Source organism: Tachyglossus aculeatus, chromosome 7 (genome assembly GCF_015852505.1).
Source record: "Tachyglossus aculeatus isolate mTacAcu1 chromosome 7, mTacAcu1.pri, whole genome shotgun sequence".
Classification (NCBI taxonomy): domain Eukaryota; kingdom Metazoa; phylum Chordata; class Mammalia; order Monotremata; family Tachyglossidae; genus Tachyglossus; species Tachyglossus aculeatus.
The window spans coordinates 11,293,667-11,317,918 of NC_052072.1; the positions used below are offsets into that span (position 1 = coordinate 11,293,667).

At 43.8% G+C, this 24,252-nt stretch overlaps 1 protein-coding gene across 1 annotated transcript in view; it reads right to left on the reverse strand.

Annotated features, from left to right (window-relative positions):
- Positions 1-21,982: 21,982 nt before the first annotated feature.
- The window catches only part of INO80D (INO80 complex subunit D), a 101,528-nt gene continuing 99,258 nt past the window's right edge, over positions 21,983-24,252 (reverse strand). Inside the window, exon 11 of the mRNA XM_038749830.1 lies at positions 21,983-23,136. Coding sequence (XP_038605758.1) covers positions 21,983-23,136 — 1,154 coding nt within the window. The remainder of the gene's footprint in view (positions 23,137-24,252) is intronic.

Sequence of the window (24,252 nt, forward strand, 5' to 3'; positions counted from 1 at the left end):
GATGAGGTAACTGAGGCCCAGAGATGTGAAGTGACTTGCCCAAAGTCACACAGCTGACAATTGGCGGAGCCGGGATTTGAACCCATGACCTCTGACTCCAAAGCCCGGGCTCTTTCCACTGAGCCACGCTGCTTCTGTAAGCAGACTGTAAGCTCGCTGTGGGGCACGGAACCTATCTTTTTAGTGAAGCAGTGTGGCTCAGTGGAAAGAGCACGACCTCTGGAGTCAGAGGTCAAGGGTTCAAATCCCGGCTCCGCCAATTGTCAGCTGTGTGACTTTGGGCAAGTCACTTCAAGTCACTTCACTTCTCTTTTAGACTGTGAGCCCACTGTTGGGTAGGGACTGTCTCTATGTGTTGCCAATTTGTACTTCCCAAGCGCTTAGTACAGTGCTGTGCACATAGTAAGTGCTCAATAAATACGATTGATTGATTGATTGATTGATTCTCTGGGCCTCAGTTACCTCATCTGTAAAATGGGGATTAAGGCTGTGAGCCCACCATGGGACAACCTGATCACCTTGTAACCTCCCCGGCACTTAGAATAGTGCTTTGCGCATAGTAAGTGCTTAATAAATGTCATCATTATTATTGTTGTTAAATTGTACTCTCCCAAGCGCTTGGTACAGTTCTTTGCACCCAATAAGCGCTCAATAAATATGACTGAATGAATGGTGGAGCATGTCCCATCTCCACTAGCCAAATGTCCTCAAGTTCAGGGCATCTTCTGAGGCAACTGGAGGCTCCCAGGGCCTTTGGCCGGTCCCCAAACCAAGACCCGCTCCAGTCTGAGTGGACCCTCCCCCTTCCCCCAGCCCCAGGAAGTCGAGTCAGTAAGTCAGTTGAGCGCCTACTGGGTGCAGAGCACTGTACTAAGCACTTGGGAGACGACAACTATAAATGGACCCAGTGCCTGCCCACAGTGAGCTCACAGTCTCAAAGAGGAGACAGACATTAATATAAGTAAACAAATAATAATAATAATAATAACAGCATTTATTAAGCACTTACTATGTGCAAATCAATCAATCAATCGTATTTATTGAGCGCTTACTGTGTGCAGAGCACTGTACCAAGCGCTGGGGAAGTACAAGCTGGCAACATATAGAGACAGTCCCTACCCAACAGTGGGCTCACAGTCTAAAAGGGGGAGACAGAGAACAAAACCAAACATACTAACAAAATAAAATAAATAGAATAGATATGTACAAGTAAAATAAATAAATAAATAAATAGAGTAATAAATATGTACAAACATATATACATATATACAGGCACTGTTCTAAGCACTGTTCTAAGCACTGGGGAGGTTACAAGGTGATCAGGTTGTCCCACGGGGGGCTCACAGTTTTAATCCCCATTTTACAGATGAGGGAACTGAGGCACAGAGAAGTTAAGTGACTTACCGAAAGTCACACAGCTGACAATTGGCGGAGCTGGGATTTGAACCCATGACCTCCGACTCTTTCCACTGAGCCACGCTGCTTCTGACAGATATTCATTCATTCATTCATTCATTCATATTTATTGAGCACTTACTGTGTGCAGAGCACTGCACTAAGCGCTTGGGAAGTACAAGTCGGCGACATATAGAGGCGGTCCCTACCCAACAATGGGTTCACAGTCTAGGAGGGGGAGACAGACAACAAAACAAAGCATGTAGATAGGTGTCAAAATAGACAGAACAAATAGAATTAAAGCTAAATGCGCAGCATTAACAAAATAAATAGTAAATATGTACAAGTAAAAGGGAGTAATAAATCTGTACAAATATATAAAAGTGCTGTGGGGAGGGGAAGGAGGTAGGGCTGGGGGGATGGGGAGGAGGAGAGGAGAAAGAGGGGGCTCAGTGTGGGAAGGCCTCCTGGAGGAGGTGAGCTCTCAGGAGGGCTTTGAAGGGAGGAAGAGAGCTAGTTTGGTGGATGTGTCTCCGCCAAGCACTACATGAAGCGCTGCGATAGATACAAGATAATCAGGTCCCACGTGGGGATCACAGTCTAAGAAGGAGGGGGAAGCAGCGTGGCTCAGTGGAAAGAGCCCGGGCTTTGGAGTCAGAGGTCATGGATTCAAATCCTGCCTCCACCACTTGTCAGCTGTGTGACTTTGGGCAAGTCACTTCACTTCTCTGGGCCTCAGTTCCCTCATCTGTAAAATGGGGATGAAGACTGTGAGCCCCCCCGTGGGACAACCTGATCACCTTGTTAACCTCCCCAGCGCTCAGAACAGTGCTTTGCACATAGGAAGCGCTTAATAAATGCTATCATTATTATACTGAATCCTCATTTTGCAGATGAGGGAACTGAGGCCCAGAGAAGTTGTGACTTGCTAAAGATCGCCCAGCGGCTATGAGGTGGAGTTAGGATTAGAACCCAGGTAGTTGCCTCTCTGGATCGTCTCCCTCCTTCCTCTGAGGAACGAGGCCCAGAGCTGTGGCCGTGACAACGGGATGTAGTGGCTGGGAGAGAAAGATAATCATAAGATATCATAATAAGATTTTATCATAATCATAAAATAATTTGTTCTCACTCCTCTTGGGCTATTATTTGCTGCACTTGGCTCTCCTTTGGAAAGCTTGTTTGTACAGGTTGAGCTCTCATCACTCCCACCTCCAACCCCTTGCTCGCATCCCCCCTTCCTTTCGGAATTCCCTCTTTCTTCAAATTCACCAGACTCAGCTCTCTGGCTCTTCAAAACCCTGCTGAATTCACCTCTTCTTTCCGCTTTCTGCTTTCCTCATCAATTTTTCTTCCCCCCAGGTCGCATCCTCCCTGTTATTTCAGCATTTACTCAGCTACCAGTCTATCTTCCCATCCTCTCCTTCCTTCTATTTGTAATTTGTTTAGTGTCCGTCTTCCCCTTCATATTGTGAACTTCTTTAGAGGAAGTTTGTAACTTCTAATTCCAGTCAGTCAGTCCATCATATTCATTGAGCACTTACTGTGTGCAGAGCTCTGTACTAAACCACTTGGGAGAGTGCAATATAACGTTGTAACAGACACACTCCCTGCCCACAGTGAGTTTACAGTCTAAAGGGGGAGAGAGACAATAACGTAAATAAATAAATTTAAGCTATAGGCATAAATGCTGCAGGGCTGGGAGGGGGGATGAATAAAGACAGCAAGTCAGGGCAACGCATAAGGGAGTTGAGAAGCAGTGTGGGTTAGTGGAAAGAACATGGGTTTGGGAGTCAGAGGTCCTGGGTTCTAATCCCGACTCTACCACTGATCGGCTGTGTGAGTTTAGGCAAGTCACTGCGGTTCTCTGGGCCTCAGTTACCTCATAATAATGATGGCGTTTGTTAAGCACTTATGTGCAAAGCACTGTTCTAAGCGCTGGGGAGGATACAAGGTGAGCAGGTTGTCCCAAGTGGGGCTCACAGTCTTAATCCCCATTTTACAGATGAGGAAACTGAGGCATAGAGAAGTTAAGTGACTTGCCCAAAGTCACACAGCTGACATCTGTCATGTGGGGATGAAGACTGTGAGCCCCACGTGGGACAGACAACCTGATTACCTTGTATCTACCCCAGCTCTTAGAACGGTGCTTGGCGCATAGTAAGCGCTTAACAAATACCGTGATTATTATTATTAAGAAAAGGAAAAGAGGGTTTAGTCAGGGAAGGCCTCTTAGAGGAGAGGTGGCTTCAATAAAGCTTTGAAGGGGGTAAGATTGTCTGGCAGATATTACAAAACCCTCTCCCAAGTGCTTAATGGATTGTCTTACACACGGTAGGTGGTCAATAAATAGTTGATTGAAGAGGGGTGTACAGTTCCTATATATGCTTTTTCCTCTCCTTCCCCCTTTTTCCTCTCCTCCTCCCCATCCCCCCCGCACTTCCTCCTTCCCCTCCCCACAGCACTTGTATATATTTGTACAGATTTATTACTCTATTTTACTTGTACATATTTACTATTCTATTAATTTTGTTAATGATGTGCATATAGCTATAATTCCATTTGTTCTGATGATTTCGACACCTATCTACATGTTTTGTTTTGTTGTCTGCCTCCCCCTTCATCATCATCATCATCAATTGTATTTATTGAGCGCTTACTGTGTGCAGTAAGTTCTAGACTGTGAGCCCGTTGTTGGGTAGGGACCGTCTCTATATGTTGCCAACTTGTAATAATAATAATAATAATAATAATGTTGGTATTTGTTAATGCCAACTTCTCTGGGCCTCAGTTACCTCATAATAATGATGGCATTTGTTAAGCGCTTACTATGTGCAAAGCACTGTTCTAAGCGCTGGGGGGATACAAGGTAATCAAGGTTGTCCCACGTGGGGCTCACAGTCTTAATCCCCATTTTACAGATGAGGTAACTGAGGCACAGAGAAGTTAAGTGACTTGCCCAAAGTCACACAGCTGACAAGTGGCAGAGCCGGAATTAGAACCCATAACCTCTGACTCCCAAGCCCGTGCTCTTTCCACTGAGCCACACTGCTTCCCAAACACTTAGTACAGTGCTCTGCACATAGTAAGTGCTCAATAAATACAATTGAATGAATGAATATACCCTTCCTCTTCGAGGGAAACATAGTGCTTGGAGATAGTAAACCAGTCAGCTGCTTCAATTGTATACCAAGAAGTTCAAATAATAATAATTGTGGTATTTGTTAGGGCTTATTATGTGCCACGCACTGTACTAAGCACTTGGGTAGATACAATATCATCAGATCAGACACAGTCTCTGTCCCATCTGGGGCTCACAGGCTAAGTAGGAGAAAGACAGGTATCAAATCCCCATTATACAGATGAGGAGACTGAGACAGGGAAGTTAAGCAAGTGATTTATCCAAGTCACCCGGTGTGGGCAGGGACCGTCCCTCTTTATTGAGGAATTGTACTTTCCAAGTGCCCAGTACAGTGCTCTGCACACAGTGAGCACTCAATAAATAGGATTAAATGAATGAAGTGGCAGATCAAGGATTCGAACCCAGGTCTGACTCCCTCCCGGGCCCCTGCTCTTTCCGCTAGGCTGGACTGCTTCTCTCTACTGCAGATGGATACAGGATACAAAATGAAGTTTTCAAGGCTGCAAGCAATGAAAAAATGAATAAAAGGAAGCTCCCGAGCTCAATTCAAAAGCCTGAGGGAATCTCTGTATTGGGGTAAAAAAATACTTTTTCTGGCTTTGGGGCTTTGAAGTCACCTTTGCATTTGTTAATCTGTGAAATTCAAGGCAGATGATTTTGAGAGAAAGACAAGTGGGACACTAGAGATACAGAATGGACTAGTGGAAAGAGTCCAGGACTGGGAGTCAGAGGACCTGGGTTCGAATTCCAGCTATGTTAGCTTACCACTGTATGACCTTGGGTAAATCATTTTACTTCATCATCATCATCAATCGTATTTATTGAGCACTTGCTATGTGCAGAGCACTGTACTAAGCACTTGGGAAATACAAATTGGCAACATATAGAGACAGTCCCTACCCAACAGTGGGCTCACAGTCTAAAAGGGGGAGACAGAGAACAAAACCAAACATACTAACAAAATAAAATAAATAGAATAGATATGTACAAGTAAAATAAATAAATAGAGTAATAAATATGTACAAACATATATACATATATACAGGTGCTGTGGGGAAGGGAAGGAGGTAAGATGGGGGGGATGGATTTTATTTTATTTTATCTTAATGAAGAGGAAGATTTTGCATTTGTGCAACAAGAAATTGTTATGATGAAATCAATCAATCAATCAATCAATCGTATTTATTGAGCGCTTACTATGTGCAGAGCACTGTACTAAGCGCTTGGGAAGTACAAATTGGCATCACATAGAGACAGTCCCTACCCAACAGTGGGCTCACAGTCTAAAAGGGGGAGACAGAGAACAGAACCAAACATACCAACAAAATAAAATAAGTAGGATAGAAATGTACAAGTAAAATAAATAAATAAATAAATAAATAGAGTAATAAATATGTACAACCAAGCCTGGAAGCACCCCAAAAATGTTGCTTATTTTGGCGGCTCAGTTAGCCCACTGTTGGGTAGGGACCGTCTCTATATGTTGCCAACTTGTACTTCCCAAGCGCTCTGCACACAGTAAGCACTCAATAAATATGATTGAATGAATGAATGAATAAATGTCATATTCAGCAAAAGAGTAAAGGATCCTAGCTAAAGTGAAAAAAATATATGAACTAAGCATGGCACATTTTCTATTCCTTTCATTTTTTGTGTTCGAATTACAAAATCCTGGAAATAGACTCCTTTCAAGAGGCCTTTTCTCCTGCTAGGTTTCATCAATTGCAGGCACCTTGGGAAAGTTTTTTGGAGAAAGTGCGATTTTAGGAGGGATCTGAATTTGGAGAGAGTAATTAAAGGGGTTAGTTTAAAAATCCAGACAGTGACTGTTATGTTGCATTTAGGAATTCACGGTTCAAAGCATTTATGAAAATCCTAATGAATACTAAGACTGTGAGCCACATGTGGGTTGGGGAATGTGTCCAACCTGATTATTTTGTACTTCCCCAGCGCTTAGAACAGTGTCTGGCACAGAGTAAGCGCTTGACAAATACCATTACAAAAAAATCCATTATACCTGACCCAGGTCTTTGCTTGTCAGAAGTGGAAGGATTTTAAATGAGAAGTGTAAGTGAAGGAATAAATGATAAAATGTTAGTAAGGTTCTAATCTCATTAAGCCACTAAAGAGGTTTTGCCATAGTTGCAAATATCAGCAATTTACAGCACCGAACAATAAATCTGACAGTGAAATGTGTAGGCTCCACTAAATTAGGTCCAGTGTGATCAAAAACTGTTATATTTGAAAAATTTCCAATCAATCGTATTTATTGAGTGCTTACTGTGTGCAGAGCACTGTACTAAGCGCTTGGGAAGTACAAGTTGGCAACATATAGAGACGGTCCCTACCCAACAGTGGGCTCACAGTCTAAAAGACTTCCATTAAAGGAAGTACCACATCGAGAGGAGTCACGATGGAAAAATTTGGCCCATATATTGAAAGAGATTCCACAGGGGCTAGCCTTCATTATTACGGTAGAGAAAACTGCATTTTATGTACCATGACTAGAAAAAGGTTATTTTTGGAAATAATTTTGGCAACTTCTCTTAACATGGAGACCTTGGGAAAAATTTAAAATAAGGGGTTGATACAGGAACACTTTTCTAACTCAATCAACGGTATGTACCGAAAACGTACCGTGTGCATAGCACTGCACTAAGCACTTGGGAGAGCACCATAAAATAGAATCGGTAGGCAAGATCCCTGCTGTCAAGGATCTTACAATCTAGTGACACCACACCAACCGGAAAGTTTTAGAAACTTGCATTTCTTGTAGCTCCAGATTGTGGACAAACTCGGTCGATTGACATCTTTTGGAGAAGGGATTTCTGATGTTTTGAGCCCTCTTCCACACTATGCTACTGGCGAGCCCACTGTTGGGTAGGGACTGTCTCTATATGTTGCCAACTTGTACTTCCCAAGCGCTTAGTACAGTGCTCTGCACACAGTAAGCGCTCAATAAATAGGATTGATTGATTGATTGATTGGGGTGATTGCCTACGCTCTTTGCTAATCTGACTATACAATGGATTCACCCCTCCTCCATCCATCAGTGAGTTCCCTCATTGCTGGTGGCTGTTTCTCTAGCTTTTATTCATTCAATCGTATTTACTGAGCGCTTACTGTATGCAGAGCACTGTACTAAGCGCTTGGAAAGTACAATTCGGGAAAAAAGTAGAGACAACGGGCTCACAGTGTAGAAGTGGGAAGCTGGATGGAAGTCTGATTCAGGAAGCAGCCTAGTGGAAAGAGTATGGGCCTCGGAGTCAGAGGACCTGGGTTCTAATTCCAACTCTGTCAAGCACTAGCTGTGTGACCTTGGGTAAGTCACTTAACCTCTCGGTGCCTCGGTTTCCTCAACTGAACATGAGGATTCAGTACCTGCTCTCCCACCTACCTAGATTGTAAGCCCCAGGTGGGACAGAAACTGTGTCTGGGCTGATTAACCTGTATTCATTCATTCAATCGTATTTAACGAGCGCTTACTGTGTGCAGAGCACTGTACTAAGCGCTTGGGAAGTACAAGTTGGCAACATATAGAGACGGTCCCTACCCAACAGCGGGCTCACAGTCTAGAAGGGGGAGACAGAGAACAAAACAAAATATAACAAAATAAAATAAACAGAACAAATATGTACAAATAAAATAGAGTAATAAATACATACAAACATATATACATATATATATATGTATATATATTTTAGACTGTGAGCCCACTGCTGGGTAGGGACTGTCTCTATATGTTACCAACTTGTACTTCCCAAGCGCTTAGTACAGTGCTCTGCACACAGTAAGCGCTCAATAAATACGATTGATGATAATGATGATGATATATACCGGTGCTGCGGGGAGGGAAAGGAGGTAAGGTGGGGAGGATGGAGAGAGGGAGGAGGGGGAGAGGAAGGAGGGGACTCAGTCTGGGAAGGCTTCCTGGAGGAGGTGAACTCTCAGTAGGGCCTTGAACGGAGGAAGAGAGCTAGCTGATCTACCCCAGAGCTTAGAACAGGGCTCGACTCAGTAAGCACCTAACAATAATAATAATTCTCTGGGTCTCAGTTTCTCCATCTGTAAAATGGGGATTCGAACCCCATTCTCCCTTCTATTTAGACAGTGATCCTCATGTGGGACAGGAACTGTGTCCGACCTGATCAACTTGCATGTACCCCAGCACATAGAACAATGCCTGGCACATAGTGTTTAACAAATATGGTATAGTATTACTAATAATAATAGATATGAAGAAAGATATGAGAGCCTGCTCACTCATGAGAAGCAGCATGGTGTAGTGGTTCCAGCATGGGCCTGGGAGCCAGAAGGTCATGGGTTCTAATCCCGGCTCCGCCTCTTGTCTGCCGTGTGACTTTGGCCACGTCACTTCACTTCTCCTGGCCTCAGTTACCTCATCTGTAAAAATGGGGATTGAGACTGTGAGCCCCACGTGACAGGAAACATATATCCGACTAGATTTGCTTGTAACCACCCCAGCAATTAGTACAGTGTCTGGTACATAGCAAGTGCTTAACAAAAACCACTATTATTATTATTATTATTATTATTATTTCTAGATCAGCTCAGGGATAAAGACCCCTACCACAGACGCTGGTCTTCCTGAGCCTAGAACCATTGATCAATCTCATTCCAAGACAGAGTGAAGACTGGCATCAACTCGGCCAATGTGCCAGGCTAGCAGATTAAAATAAAACTCAAGATTTAGGCCTGCTGAAAACAGACATCGGCGTTTGCCCGAGTATTGCAATTCCCTAAACAACATTTTGATCACAAGGAAGACAACGGGAGTGCAAAAGAAAAGCATCCCTCTATTTCCCAGGAAAGATTTGGGAGGAAATTACGAAGTAGCGTGGCTTAGTGGAAAGAGCATGGGCTTGGGAGTCCGAGGTCGTGAGTTTGAATCCTGACTCCGCCACGTATCAGCTGTATGACTTTGGACAAGTCACTTAGCTTCTCTGGGTCTCTGTATATATGTATACAGAGTATACATATATTCTCTGCATACTTCTCTGTATATATATGTATATATGTTTGTACATATTTGTTACTCTATTTATTTTACTTGTACATATCTATTCTATTTATTTTATTTTGTTAGTATGTTTGGTTTTGTTCTCTGTCTCCCCCTTTCAGACTGTGAGCCCACTGTTGGGTAGGGACTGTTTCTATATGTTGCCAACTTGTACTTCCCAAGCGCTTAGTACAGTGCTCTGCACACAGTAAGCGCGCTCAATAAATACGATTGATGATGATGATGGGTCTCAGTTAGCTCATCTGTAAAATGGGGATAAAGGCTGTGAGCTCCACGTGGGACAACCTGATGACCTTGTATCTACCCCAGCGCTTAGAACAGTGCTTGGCACACAGTAAGTGCTTAAAAAATAACATTATTATTATTCTTAATGAAGTCGATCAAGGCTACTTCACAGCAAGATTTATTAATACATCCAAAAGAAAGAAAAAAATCATTTTGTCACACTATATACAGATAATACATACAGTGTTTTATACACATATTACATCAGTTTTTACACAAGAAAAATATACATAAAAATGTAAACTTTTGTATACAAAAACCCTTAAACAAATTAAACAAGGACCAGATAACAAAAGGAGACCAAGCCATTATTATTTCATCAAATTTTTAAAATGGTAATACAGTACATTCATTGAGAAATAGGAGGGAAATGTGAACCAACTCTTCCTGCTTAAAGGGAAACTACAAATCCGCAGCCTGTCTACTCCAGAACTGTGGTTCCTTCGGCATTCCTGCTTTAAAAACCGTTAGTGTGAGTTTTCGCTAGCACTGGGGCATTGAAGTGAAAAGCCGTCTATCTGCGGGTCCTCTCCCCCACTTCGCGCCAACACATTCTCCAAAAGCAGTCTCTGTAAAAATATACACGCCACTGAGCATCCAATGTGCAGTCACTATTTATCAGGAGAGAGGGCAAGTTTGTACGTCCCCTTTAAAGCAGTTGGGTTTTGTTTTTCCATTTTGAGAGTGATTTCGATGTATGGCATGTGAAACACGGGAGTGCCGAGGTGAAAGGGGGTGAAGGGCTACTAGTCTCTGCTACCATGCAGTTTCTTCAGAGGGGTCCCGGGGCGGGGGCGGAGGGGGAGAGAAAGAGAGAGGGGGGTTGAGAGGGGAGAAGGAGAGAGTCAGGGAAACGGGAAAGAAAAATGAGTATGCCACCTGTCATCCACAAATTTCAAATACGCTGCCTTGCCTTTGCCACCTGTCTACAAGGGGAAAGCGAACAAAGCGGCGGGGATTCTATTACAAGGCTGCTTCTGCATTTCTGGTGTGACCGAGCTATCTTTTCCCGTGGCGAACACCGGCCTCCCTAGGATAGTCTTAAGGTGCACTCTTGAATCCACTGATTTCGGCATCGTTTTAAAAAGGTAGGATTGTCCGTGTGCCTTCTTCCTCTTGGGGAAGACGAGATCTTCCAACCCAAGACGAACTGAGGTTTAAGAGTTTCCTTACTGGTTCTGCCATCTGCGTGATACATCACTGATAATCACTAACGGTGGCGGGGAGGAAAAGTTGGATCTAAGGAAAGAACGAACGGTTACAGTATTCCTGTCAGAGCATCCTTAGCAAGGGGTCTTGAAATAGATGAAAGGCCTGCTTCAGAGAGCTTCATGAGAAACCTACCCTCTCCTAGGTGAATTCTGAGTAAGGCAGAGAGTAACAATGAGGTGGTAATTTTCCCTGCAGCAACAGGAGAACACTTAGCTCCCCTTTGTCGAATCAATCCTGGTTTGTCATTTGTATGGTAGCAGTATATTAATGAAACAAAGAGGCGATCCATCCAGTGGTGGAGAGGCGGTGATCTGATCTGGAGAATGGTGCAGTGAGATTGGCTAAAGAAAGATCAGGCTCTCTTTGGGACCGAAACGACCCAACTAGCGTGGCACAGTTCTGGGTTCAGAGACAGGGAAGACGCGCGGATTCCTCCCGTGCACCTCCGCCTCTTTTTGGACAGCCTCTCTTTCAGTTCAAAGGAGAAAAACCGTCACAATAAATAAATACTTTCCAAATGACTCTAGATGCTTCGGATTTTAAAAAAATGTTTTCTTTTTTTAAATAATATTTTTGATAACGCATTTAAATTTGTTACATACACCTGCCATCGCAGTGAAAATGTTCCAGTAGGGGCAGCATTTTGCTAAATGTAAAAGATTGCCATCCAAAACCCATACATATACATGTGTATATACAGTATATCAACACTACTTATATACATATATTAATATACAGATGCATGAGTATAAATCAGAAGAGCAACAAATCATTGTTCTCTGTATATCTATATAACCACTCACACAATATATGCCGGAGACATACTGTGTGTATATCTATATGCAAGTATATGTACACATGCTCCAACATGTATATATACACTTTCTCGTGTGTGCATAAGAGCTTAGAAGGCACAATATATATGGATGTAAAATTTTATAAAACTGCAGCAAAGTTAAAGTCCATGTCACAATTGTCAGAAAAATCAAAGCCAGGTATTTACCACCCAGGAATGGAGATCCGTTTGGATGTCTGGAGAATTTCAGACGGAATCATCACAGGAGTATGGATCAGCCACAGACTTTAAGATTGTTACTTGGGGCCGGCGAGTTTTCGGCCGTTATTTCCCCTTCAAGAGAAAATGGTCAATCGACGCTCCCGATGTCGTTAAAAGGGGAACTGAAATGTGATTTTAACAATGAAATTAAGACAGCGCTAAGAAAGACTTCCTTTTGACTAAAACCAATTTACAAGGCCTTCTCTTCCTCCTTCCCCCAACCGTAGTTCTGCAACCTCTCTGCTCTGAGTGGGTCTGATGCCTACGGCGGTTGGTTCCCTTGGTAATTTTTAGAGCGGGAGGGCACATTTCAGACCACCTTTCAAAATCACCTAGGCTACGCCGCTGAGATGACGCTCTTTTAGGAAACCCCTGAAGTGGAGCTCTTTTCAAGAAGCAACTGAGCTACCTCTGGAAAGTGCTGCTTGAACCAAATGTCTGGGGCGGGTACGGAGAGATGGGTCGGAGGGGAGTTGCGGAGGGGCGAGGGCGGGATGCGCTCAGTTTCCCGTTCCGAGGCGGGACGGCGGTTGGTAGAGAGAAGTGGAAATAGCCTTACCAGGGGCGATCCTTTATTACAAAAGGAGGGAAACCAGACTTCCAGCCTCCAGAGTTGGGGGAAGTGTCACGGGCACTTGTTTCTTCTGGCTTACAGTATCTCTGAAACTCTCCCTCCCCAACCCACCCCCTCCCCGGAACAGAACCTAGTTTAACACGGGCCGTTTATAATTATACACACACTTTCTCAGAAATATATGTATATAGCTCTATCTATACACACACATACACATACGTGTATATATAGATTTAGATTATACAAACATGTATAAATAAACATAATACTTTTTCATCTTTCCATTGACAAGGGCATGTCCACATTCAGCAAAGTGCCACCACATCCGATATACACATCTCTGTACAAATATACACAGAAAGGGTCTATTCCCTCCCCATGGATGCATGAGGAGTATATTCTAGCAACTCCCATCGCCAGCAACCGAAGAGAGAAATGACACATCCCCTCTTTCATTTGCATGCATATGTACAGGAAATATGCAGAAAATTGGGGGGAGGGGAAGCGGCAGGGAGAAATAAAAAAAAAAATGAAAGGAAGAACTTCGGAGGTGCAGAAAAGATACCTTTGTTAAAACACACATACACAGCTTTTATAGGTTTGCATTTCTCGATTAAGGTAGAGAAAATGTGATTTTCAAATTGAAGGACAAATATCTGCGTATTAACAGAACACGTTTCACCGTAGACTTTTAAATGGGGCACAACGTCCATCATTAAAAAAAGAACACCAAGGAACATTCAATAACAGCTATGGTTCTAGTCCCCTTAGACGGCTGGATAATCCAGTGAATTTTAGGATGATTATTTAAAAAGAAAAAAAAAACCCGATTAGAATGTGTCACCTTCCATTTCTCATGCATCAGGTAGGTAAAAACCTCAGGGATGCATCATTACCCCTTTTGCAAAAACATGGAAAAAATTAAATTGGCTTAATCAACCTCAAGCACATTTGTGATTGAAATAAGTACTTGTTTGGAATAATTTAAAATTTCCCCAGCTTTGAAATATTCATTGTGAAATGAGCCCATCAATCCCTTAAGAAAACAAAGCAGCCAGCTTTGGAGGAGGCATTGCCTATTATAACAATTCTTAAATTCCATAAAAACTGATGTGATGGGCAACATTTTCAACCATCGGCATAGAAAAAAAATCTACCATTAACTTAGAAAAAAGTACAACAAATATATGGTCCCTTCACCCTAATGTACACTATCCATACACTTCATCCATTCCTCTTGCTTTCTCTCACTCTTACTCGCTCACTCCTCCCTCACACTCCTCAGGCCATTTTTAAAATGGGGGCACAAATGCAAATCAACCAAAAGGTTACACTACAATGTACACGGCATCAGAGCGAGCCTATTAACGGAGACAACACAATAAAGAATTTGGTTTCTTTATACAATAGTGATGAGAAAATAATTCCAATCCCCAACTAAATAAATCACATTTCTACAGATACATTCCATCACCACGGGTAGTTACTTATCTCTATTTTAACTCACACACACACATTCGCATCGCACATATGCCCCCCCAAATGCATATTTTTACATGTGTGTAGAGCACAGGCACATACATGCACACACAAGCCATTTGAATTCGATTTCTTTTAAGTCACAGTGGGAATTCCCTTGTGAGGAGGGGTAAAAATTCCTGAATAAGACACTGAGGACTTCTGGATTTAAGAGGTTCTCTCTTTTAAACTTCCCAAGTTACAGAATAAACTGTAAATTAAAGAATAAATCCATAGGAAATAAAAAGAGGTCTTACAAACTTACGTCACAAATTCCAGCTACAGCAGTTGGAGTTTTATTTGATCTATGTATTTCTATTTACCCTGTAACTAAGCTTCTAGCCATCTTAAGTGTAAACCACAGATCATTTACTAAAGAATGCAATATTCAGAGATCTATGAGCAGTAATAAGTGGGCTAAAATGTGTTCTACATTTTGTTGCTGCAGGATATCATTTCAGTCTATATATCTGCAAGGTAGCAAAGAATAGCTCTACACCTCGACACGGCAGGAATCCAGTGTAAAAAGGTGCTTCATTAGTTTTGTTTTTTTTTTTAAAAAAAAAGCTAGTATATAATTGTATAGCTATTAAAACACATAGGCAACATAATTCATTACACTCAATACAGCTTTAGTATAAAACATAATTTATGAGGTGATGTTAATAGCATAAATTAATATACCTTTTCTCTTAAAATCTACAATAAGTATTCTGAAAGTTGATTGGGGAAGGGAATCTTTAAATAAAAGTTTTAAAGCTGAGCATGATGGAAAAGGATTCGGAACACTGAAGTCGTGATAAGAGCCCCGGTTAGGGGAATTTAAAAAAAAAAAAAGTCCCGAGGAAAGACATCGAGGACTCCGATAGAACTCTCTCTCTTGCGCTCTCTCTTTGATGATGCTCTACCTTATATTCCTTTAAAACTTTTCTTTTAGGTTAATTTGTCCTTATTTCCACGAGGAATCCCTGAGACACACTCAAAACTGTATAAGGAAAAGAATGGTCACTTTTCGGAGACACTGTCTCAACTCTTCTAAAACAGATATCTTTATCGAGTACAAGTAACTTTCCATCATTTCAGCATTGATCCACATCCAATGGAACCAAATGTGCCTGTAGGTTGCAGACGGGAGCCATTTCAGGGAAAAAATAAAATAAAAAAATCACTCTGATCCATAAGTAAAAACGGTGGTGTGTTTAGCTGCATCTGAATCTTCTATACTGTGTTTATTGAAACTACTATCTTGGGGAATTTAGGGAGAACATAAAGTTTACTTCAATAGTCTCCAGTTTCTGTTTCTGTTGTGTTTTTTTTTAAAGAAAGGAGATAGCAGTTCAGTTACTCTTGGACCAAAGACTATACTACGTGTTTGTTGGATGTGGGTACCTATATATGGACTCGTTTGTGTGTGTCTGTGTGTGTGTTTGTTTAGGTACTGAGAGGTGGTCAGAGGCAGGCGATCAGGCAGAAGGGGAAGAAGAAAAATTATACAGTTTTACATAGCTTATTTTATAGAGCTTTCTTGATTTCTGACACAGATTTTTCAACATGGACTTGTAAAGAGACAGAAAAGATCAACAAATAACTCACACAAATTGACCAAAAAAATTTTTTTAAAACCCAACAAGGTTTGAGGATCTAGGAAAACAAAATGCTACCAAATTCTACCTAACTGCTATGTGTGATCTGATTAATTCCGCGGGATGCTAAACATGTAACCGTGTAACCTCAGCAACATGATACTGACGGATGGAAGGCAAAAGCCACGTAGTAAGGCTGATTAATAATAATGACACAGGAGAGAGTGAGGAAAAATTTTAAATCCTTAGAAATAAAGCTTCCTGAAACCTGTTTCAGTTGTAGGTATGACCATAAGCATATAGAAGAGAAATGCCCGTTTCCAGTTTTCCTTCCAAAGTTCTTATGCTCACACTCAAACATTTTATCTACACACACACACACACACACACACACACACACACTCACAGTTCCTAGAAAACCCTTTCTTAGATTCCATATCTAAAGCACCCGTTTGAATTCTTTCCAACATAGTTTGTTTTGATGAAGTATTAGTTTGAGGGAACCTTATTACAATTTACTTTATAAGGAGGAAGTTGTACAATGTCCTACTTTTCCTGAGGATAGCAGAAAGAATACTAAAGTCTTTCCAATTTGTAGACTAAGCATTTATCCAGCTGCTAAGTAGCTAGCCCACTAGATGAAGAAATAATAAGAAATTTCATGTGACATTCAATTTCTTACTCAACCAAGAGAACCCTCTTCATGGTCGCTTAATTGTTCGATATATAATATTGCTTAGGCCATTTTTCCCCTAGATGACTTACAAAGACTCATCAGCTTTAAAACGTTTGACATATTTACAGGGGTAGAAGAAGAGGCAGAGGAACAGGAGGAAAAAAAACCAGGCTTTGCATATAAAGTAAAAAAAAAAAAAAGAACTTCAAACTTTTCAAATAATTAGTGTTGTAAATCTTACCTGTCCTTTTTGCAACCACTTCCCACAGCACTCACTCTTGGGTTTGTAGATAGGGGCCTTACCCCCCTATCGCCACATCAACTCCCTACCAACGCACCCAACAACACACACACACACACACACACACACAAACCTCCCCCCACCCCCATAGCCTTAGGAAGGATTAAGAGCAGAAGCAGAGTAATTTGTACTGAACCTTTAAATAATACTGCTTCTGTTAACAGAGCACTTGGAATCTCAAGCCCACATCGGATTTGAATTCAAATTTGGGGGACTAATTAAAAAGCCTAGCTAAACCTGTTCATTACCTTGGAAGCCCATTTTTATGAGACAAGCAACACTTCCGGAGAAAAATTCCTATAGAGGGACACATGCCTGTTTCCGGATATTTTATTTTCCTTCTTATCAACGACTCAATTTCGCCCAGAGGATTGATTTGTAACAAAGTCTCTGTTGAGGAAGGGCTTCGTTCTACCTAACCAAACTAAAATTACCAATTTGACTTTCCAGCTTTTGGGGTGAACCTTCTTTCCACGAGGTGAGTATGTTCCGGGTAGGATATCATCCATGGGTCAGAGCAAGTAGATTCAGCGTGAGAAGAACCAGTTGTACGTGTCTGTATGCCTGGCACTGGTCAAGGCCTGATAAGGATGCTGCTTCGGTTCCCAGACTTTGCCTCAGCCTCACTGTATTGGATTTGCTGTTACTGCAACGATAAAGTATTCACGACAGTGGCAAGGGTGTAAAGCAGTCTGGTACTGGGGGGACAGGATATCATAGGAATGTGTATCAAAAAATGCCAGTTACGGGGGTATTTTGAACCACCTACTCCCTCACCCATTAATTCCACTGAACCACTGGCTACTCTAATGGGATTCCCTCAAGGACTTCAAGAATACAACTACCACCCCTTACAGCAGAAATTACTGCATCTGACAAGGATGTTGGATAATAAGTTTTACTGCGATAGTTTTTCACTCAGTAGCAATCCTTTAGCAGAAGGACACTCAAAGTGTCTCTTTACATATCGACATGAAATTGCTCAGGAAATTATTTTAAAACAGTTTTATCTCAATCGTAGGTGAGTTGAGGAAATAATCCTTCTCTTAATAAACCTCCATTGCATAGTCGGTGGTGGGGGGGGGGGGTAGGGGGTTGGGGTTAAGTTAAACTGCCGTTCATTATTCTGAACAACTGTTTACTAGTTAAATAACTGAACCAGATGTGCAAATAGCTAAGCCAATTCTGCAGACAGCAGGAAAACACCACCTTGAATATTTAAATTAAAATGGTATAAACAACTGTATAGGTGGTGGTAAAGGACAGAAAATGCAACCTTGTCTCAGATATCAAATAGCACGAATGACACTGAATACAGGGAGGAGGCCATTCGGATTCCCCTGCGCTGATTACATTAGCTCCAGCAGCTTTGTAAACTAGTCCAGTAAAAACTGCACTTAATTGGCCTTTACAAATGGTCCTAAGCTACCTCAGAAGCAAAGAAAGTTTTTATTGTTGTTGTTTTTTGGTGGGGTGGGGGGGTGGAGGGGAGAGAGGAGGAGGGAAATCAATCAATCAATAGTATTTATTGAGTGCTTACTTTGTGCAGAGCACTGTACTAAGCGCTTGGGAAGTACAAGATGGCAACATATAGAGACAGTCCCTACCCAACAGTGGGCTCACAGTCTAAAAAGACACACAAGAGTACACACCTCCCAAGTCCTTTGTGTCTGGGTTGAGAATGCTACCTAGTTTCCATCCAAAACCAAACTTGGATATAGTTTACGCCCAATTTGCTTTCCATGCCAGTATTACCCTATAAGCTATATAAAGTGGCTCATTTTTACGCAGAAGGACCCAAGTTTAACTTCATTCTGCTTACACATTAATGATCCTATCTACCAATAGATTAGAATGGTTACCCTGACTCTTTGGTAAGAAGGAAAAGGTAATAAATTCTGGCACGGCAGGATGGCACCTGGGGACCAAAGAGGACCAAAACAGGAGGATGGTTAAGAGAGGAGCTTATCAAAGGGGGAGCTTATCAAAAGTTAATCGGCCTGATTTGAGGTGGGGTGGGGGGGAATTGCCTGGACTGTCACAGACCTACCCTGAGGGGTTCTTCTCCCCTTCCCACCCCCAACCAGCCCTGGCCCTGCACCTCAACGCTCGGAGGAGAATCTTCTCGAGCACTAGTTTTTCCCCAAAGTTTTTGGTGTGAAGCTGTCCCTGGCTACATTCTTCACCGGCAAACAAAGAAGGGGCTTCGAAGGTATCCCCGAATGGAGAGCTGCAAGCAACGATCCAAAGTGCAATGTCCTACACGCTTAATCTGTTCCCAGAAGTGTTATTAGCAGCCAGGGGACAAGTAGAGAAAACCTAAAAATGCAAATATAAGATCGAGGGGTGAGGGATGTGTGCGCACAGGCTGCTTTGCTGCCAACTTTAGTTAACAGATGATACAATACGCTTTCTGGGCTAACTCTGATAATTATCCCTGCATATTAAAGCCGTTAGGAGCCGTTAGAGTTGGCAGTTGAGGAACAGTGGAATCAAGCATCTGTCCTCACCTTTCCGGGACTTGAACGGAAAACCATGGGATGATGAGAAGCAAAACAATGTGCTCTGTGATATAATCTGTAAATGGGGAATTTCTTCAACTGCAGAAAAGTCACTTAAAAATGAAATTCTTTACCTGGACCCATTTTTTCCATGATTTAAAAATTAAAAGTTACAAATATACTTAGGCCCCATCTAAAAAAATTACGTTCATTAAAAACTTGATTCCTGATACATCAAAGACAGATTTTTCGGCAGGCCTACGATAGAGCGATTTCTCCTCCACTGGGTCACACGGGGTTTCAGCACAATGCAAAATGATCACCACTATTCTTTTAAACAAAGTGTCTGAAGGGGCTGATGCTAACAAGGCATAAAGAGGATCATATATATGAAGTGGAAACAATGCATCCAAATCTTTCCCGGTTCAGATAGAATTAAACTTAAGGGTTCCCTGACAAATTCCCTGACAAAAGGATAGAGTCCTTCTACTAATGTGTCCAAAAATGAAAACAGAAATCGGGCTAGATTCGGTTAGTGAGAGCCAATAATTCATCCTGTGGCACAGTGAAACCTCTCTGCAAAAGCAGGGCAGAATTGCTTTTTAAAACCTCTTTAAACCCTTCTCTGAAATGCAAACGGGTAAGCACAGAAAGCCTTCACATATGAACTTTCAGAGTCACTACCCTGTCAGGCCATCCAATCGACAACGTTTAACCTAAACCATCCTAAATATTGGGCAATTTTGAAAATCCCTTCCAAGTGAGAGATTGCCCACCTGGGAGGCCGAGGGCGGATGGGGAGGCTGTTCTCCCTTAACTCCCTGAACAAAACAGATCCAACTCCGATTTGCACCTAAGTCTGTGATTGATTGGATTTAAATGGTTGTAATGATGCAGTAAACTTTGGTTACAATTAGGGTTTGGGGGTGGGGGGAAGAGGGAGGAGGGTGGAATCCCTTTGCCATCTAAGGGCAACAACGTAGACACCTGGTTCCCATTTTTGGACTTTGGGACGGAATTATAAATGGGACCCAAGCATCCCCCGGGCCCCCTTCCCTGCAGCCCTATCCCCTGTAGGAAAGAGGCCATTTGTTAACCCTTTTCTGCCCAGAAGGAATGCCCCGTTTCGCCTTCTCACTACTTAAAGGGGCTCCGGGGCTCTGCCCGGTTCCCACCTCGAGATCAGAAACCTGCCCCGAGCAGCCTTACCAGACTCCTGCAGCCCTGCTCTTCGAGCTGGAGGTAAAACACAGTCCCTCCCATTCACAGGATTGCGGATCCCAATTTTGAATCCTACACAGAATCAATCACTCGTATTTATTGAGCGCTTACCGTGTGCAGAGCACTGTACTAAGTGCTTGGGAAGTACAAGTTGGCAACATATAGAGACAGTCCCTACCCAACAGTGGGCTCACAGTCTAAAAGAGAAGTTCCCTCCCCAGGGGTCAGAAAATGGAATCAGGTGGCTTCTCTCTAATAGCTCCTCTCTGAGTGGGAGACAGACTGAAAAATCACAAAAATGAAAACTATGCCCCAGTCAGGAAATACACAGAGACGTCTCACTTAGGTCACTCTGAAGAACAGACCTCTTTTAACTTGCAATATAAAAAAGACACTTAACAGCTCTGGCTGTTCCCTTAACGTCCGCCGTCTTCTGGCTGACGTTGTTTAGTACCAACCATCCCCGCAAATCACTTCTCCCGTCATCGCGGACAAACGTATTCTACGACCCAAATATGGACACCCACTCACATCCAAAATGACAAAACTATTGTTACTCTCAGACCCTAAAAACATAGGTCAAGCTGTGCTGGAGATTTTTATTCCCCCCCCACCACGGGGGCTCTGAACTACTAAATTCAATTGTTGGGGCTTCCCTTCCTTTAGTCCTTCTGCTACCTGGCATGAGGCGGAGTTCCCAACTGAAAAGAGGCCATTCACATAGTTGAAAATTGAGGGTGGGAGAAGGGTGGGGAGAAAAGCAGGAGGGATGCTAGGAAGTTCTTCCTTACTGAATGGGGGAGTGGAGGAGGGAAGAAAAGAGGGGATGGCCGTTTCACACATGCGCAATCACACACACAGACACACATGGGAGATTGAGACCATTTTTTTCTTTTCCAAAATGTTCCAATTAGGAATGGCACCTCAGCCTGGGGTTCGGTGTTTGAGCAGGCCCGGGCCCTGACGTAGCCCTGGTCTCTCGAGCCACACACCGTGTCAGTTTCCTTTCACCCGGACCGCCGTCGCTGGAGCCTTCCCCCTAGGGCGACCGCTTATCAAGCCTGGCAAAGGGATGGGCAGCCTGGATCCGAACCCTAGGACGGTGTAACGGGCACTGGTCACCTGAGGTATCTTCCCATTTCTACGAGATCCTTCTGCTGAGGTCAATTACATCCAGTCCCTGCGTTGAACCCCTAAGAAAAACCCGGGGGGTGAACCTGCCAGGGAAGAGGTGCACCTGTGTGAAAGGAGCGCAGCTGAACCCCGAGTTGGCTTCTCCGGGGGGACAACTGAGCCAGCTGCCCGTCCACACACACACACACACACACGCCACCCCCCCACCCATCGTGTATTTCATTTTCTTCTACCTCCTCTGTTATAGAAGGGGGGGGGGGGGGGAGTGATAATGAGGCAACAGAGAAAAGTCGGGATCCCCGCCCACCTGCAGACCCAGTCCGCCGGCCGGCCGGCCGGGCCCGCTCAGTTGGGGGGGGTGAAGGGAGAAGATGCATTATTGGTACTGGTAGCTGTGGCACCTGTTACTGCGAAGCCTGTCGGAGGGGCAATGGAGCTGTGGCTGGGCTGCAGGTCCTTCGGAATGCCGCTGTGAGAGCTTAGCTGGTGGCCGAAGGCAGCGCTGAACTGAGGGAGCTGTTGCTTGGGAGAGGTGGAGGCCACGAGTTCAGCAGAGGAGGGGCCCATGCCACTGAAACTGGTCTGGGGTAACCCCGGAAGCACGCTGGAGCTGTTGGGGGTCACAGTGGCGAAGGCCGGCTGGGTGGTCTCTGAGTGCGAGGTGGTGGGCGGCGTGGACAGGGAGGTGGAAAGGAGGTGTCCATCTGCGCCCAGAAGGTTGCTAAACGGAGAAGGGTCCCCGAGGTTGACGGGGAGATTCCCCCAGTGAGTTCTGGGATTCACCACTCCGCCCAGCGGCCCCTCCAGTTGGGTCGGGAGCAAGTGCTGTGCCATGATGGGCATGTCTGCTGAGAAGGTAGCTGCCATGTTATCGCCAGAGAAGGGTGTGGTGTGGGGGGACGTGATATGGTCGCTGTAGGGAGACGGCACATGCTCGCTGTCGTAATGGCTTCCGTGGGGCGAGGAGTGTGAATGATCACTGCTGTATTGCTGTCGTGAGGTGATTAGGTCTTCTGCCTTGCTCAGCAGCTGGGCAGGGAGGGGCCTCTGGGAGGCATGGCTGCCATCGTGAAGTCCGTGAAACTGTCCTGGGAAGGCTCTCTCCCCAAGCGCACTCTGGCTCATCAGAGTGGCAGAAGTAAGGCCAACGTTGGCTGGGGCGGAGAACTGCCCCTGGATCGGCCCGGCCAAGGGCGTAGGTGGATTGGACAAGGTCGCCGAACGGAGCAGATTCTCATCCAGCTCGAGGCTGGAAAAGTTATCCTGCACTATACGCCCATTCAACAGCTCCCCTAGGTCGGCGTTCACTTCTCGGCTCAACGACTGCATTCCTGGAGCTCCGGCGCCTGGGGAGAACACCCCTATCCCTCTGTCTGACACACCGTCTGACTGGGTGAGTACCCCAATGGTACTCAGGCACTCGAGAGAAGTGACGGCCTGCAGGGCCCGTTCTAGTTCCTCGGCCTCTTCGGTGGTGGGGAGGAGGTCGCCGTTCTTACCTGAGGAAACAAAACAGAGAAAATCAGCCCCATCCCCAGCTGGCCCCAGGCACCGTCGATTAAAACGGTTGCAAGCCACATCCTGAAAAATATTCTGAACGGTTTGGGAATTGGATGGAGGGAGATACACACACACACACACACATATATATATAGGGAGGGAGGAGGAGACAGAGGAACACACAGAGAGAAAGAAAGAGCTCGTAACTTGCGAGGGAGAGGAAAGATGAATAAAGTTTCAAACCTCTCATTTTCAGCCTCTCTTTTTCAGGACTTAAAAGATGGTCTATGACTATATATGATGCCTTACGTCCCAAGTATCTATAAAAATGGAACCTCTGGCAAGGCTAAACTCTTATAACTAGCATTCAGCTCAAGACCCATAGTAATTATTTTTCTTTCGGTACAAGAGACTCATCTATCCCGGCTCCGCCACGTATCTGCTGTGTGACCTTGGGCAAATCACTTAACTTCTCTGAGCCTCAGTTACCTCATCTGTAAAACAGGGATTAAGACTGTGAGCCCCACGTGGGACAACCTGATCACCTTGTATCCCCCCCAGCGCTTAGAACAGTGCTTTGTACATAGTAAGCGCTTAACAAATGCAATTATTATTATTATTATTATATTGGCAAATTTAAACCACCCCAGCTCAGGACTGGTACAAAAAACTTAAAGGCGGAGGCGCATATCTTTATTTTTCCACTCTGGGTCTCTTCCACCCAGGAGGATGCAGATTAGAACACAGAGATTCAAGTGTATTTCCCCACAAGACTAAGTTTTCAGTCAAGGTCATGTTACACTTTAGAAATCTTTGCTTCATCGCCAGCCTCCCCTTATCCAGCTTCCCGCTCCTCAGTGCTTTGTAAATCTGCTACGATGCAGGTGAATTTGGAGAATTCGACAATTAAAAGGCAGCTAATAGCAGCACAGTGTCCCATTTATCAAGTTGTCTATGCCTCTTCTTGAAAGGTCACGGACCTTGGGATACGCAAGCTTTATTTAGAGAAGCAGCGTGGCTCAGTGGAAAGAGCCCGGGCTTTGGAGTCAGAGGTCATGGGTTCAAATGCCAGCTCGCCAATTGTCAGCTGTGTGACTTTGGGCAAGTCACTTAAC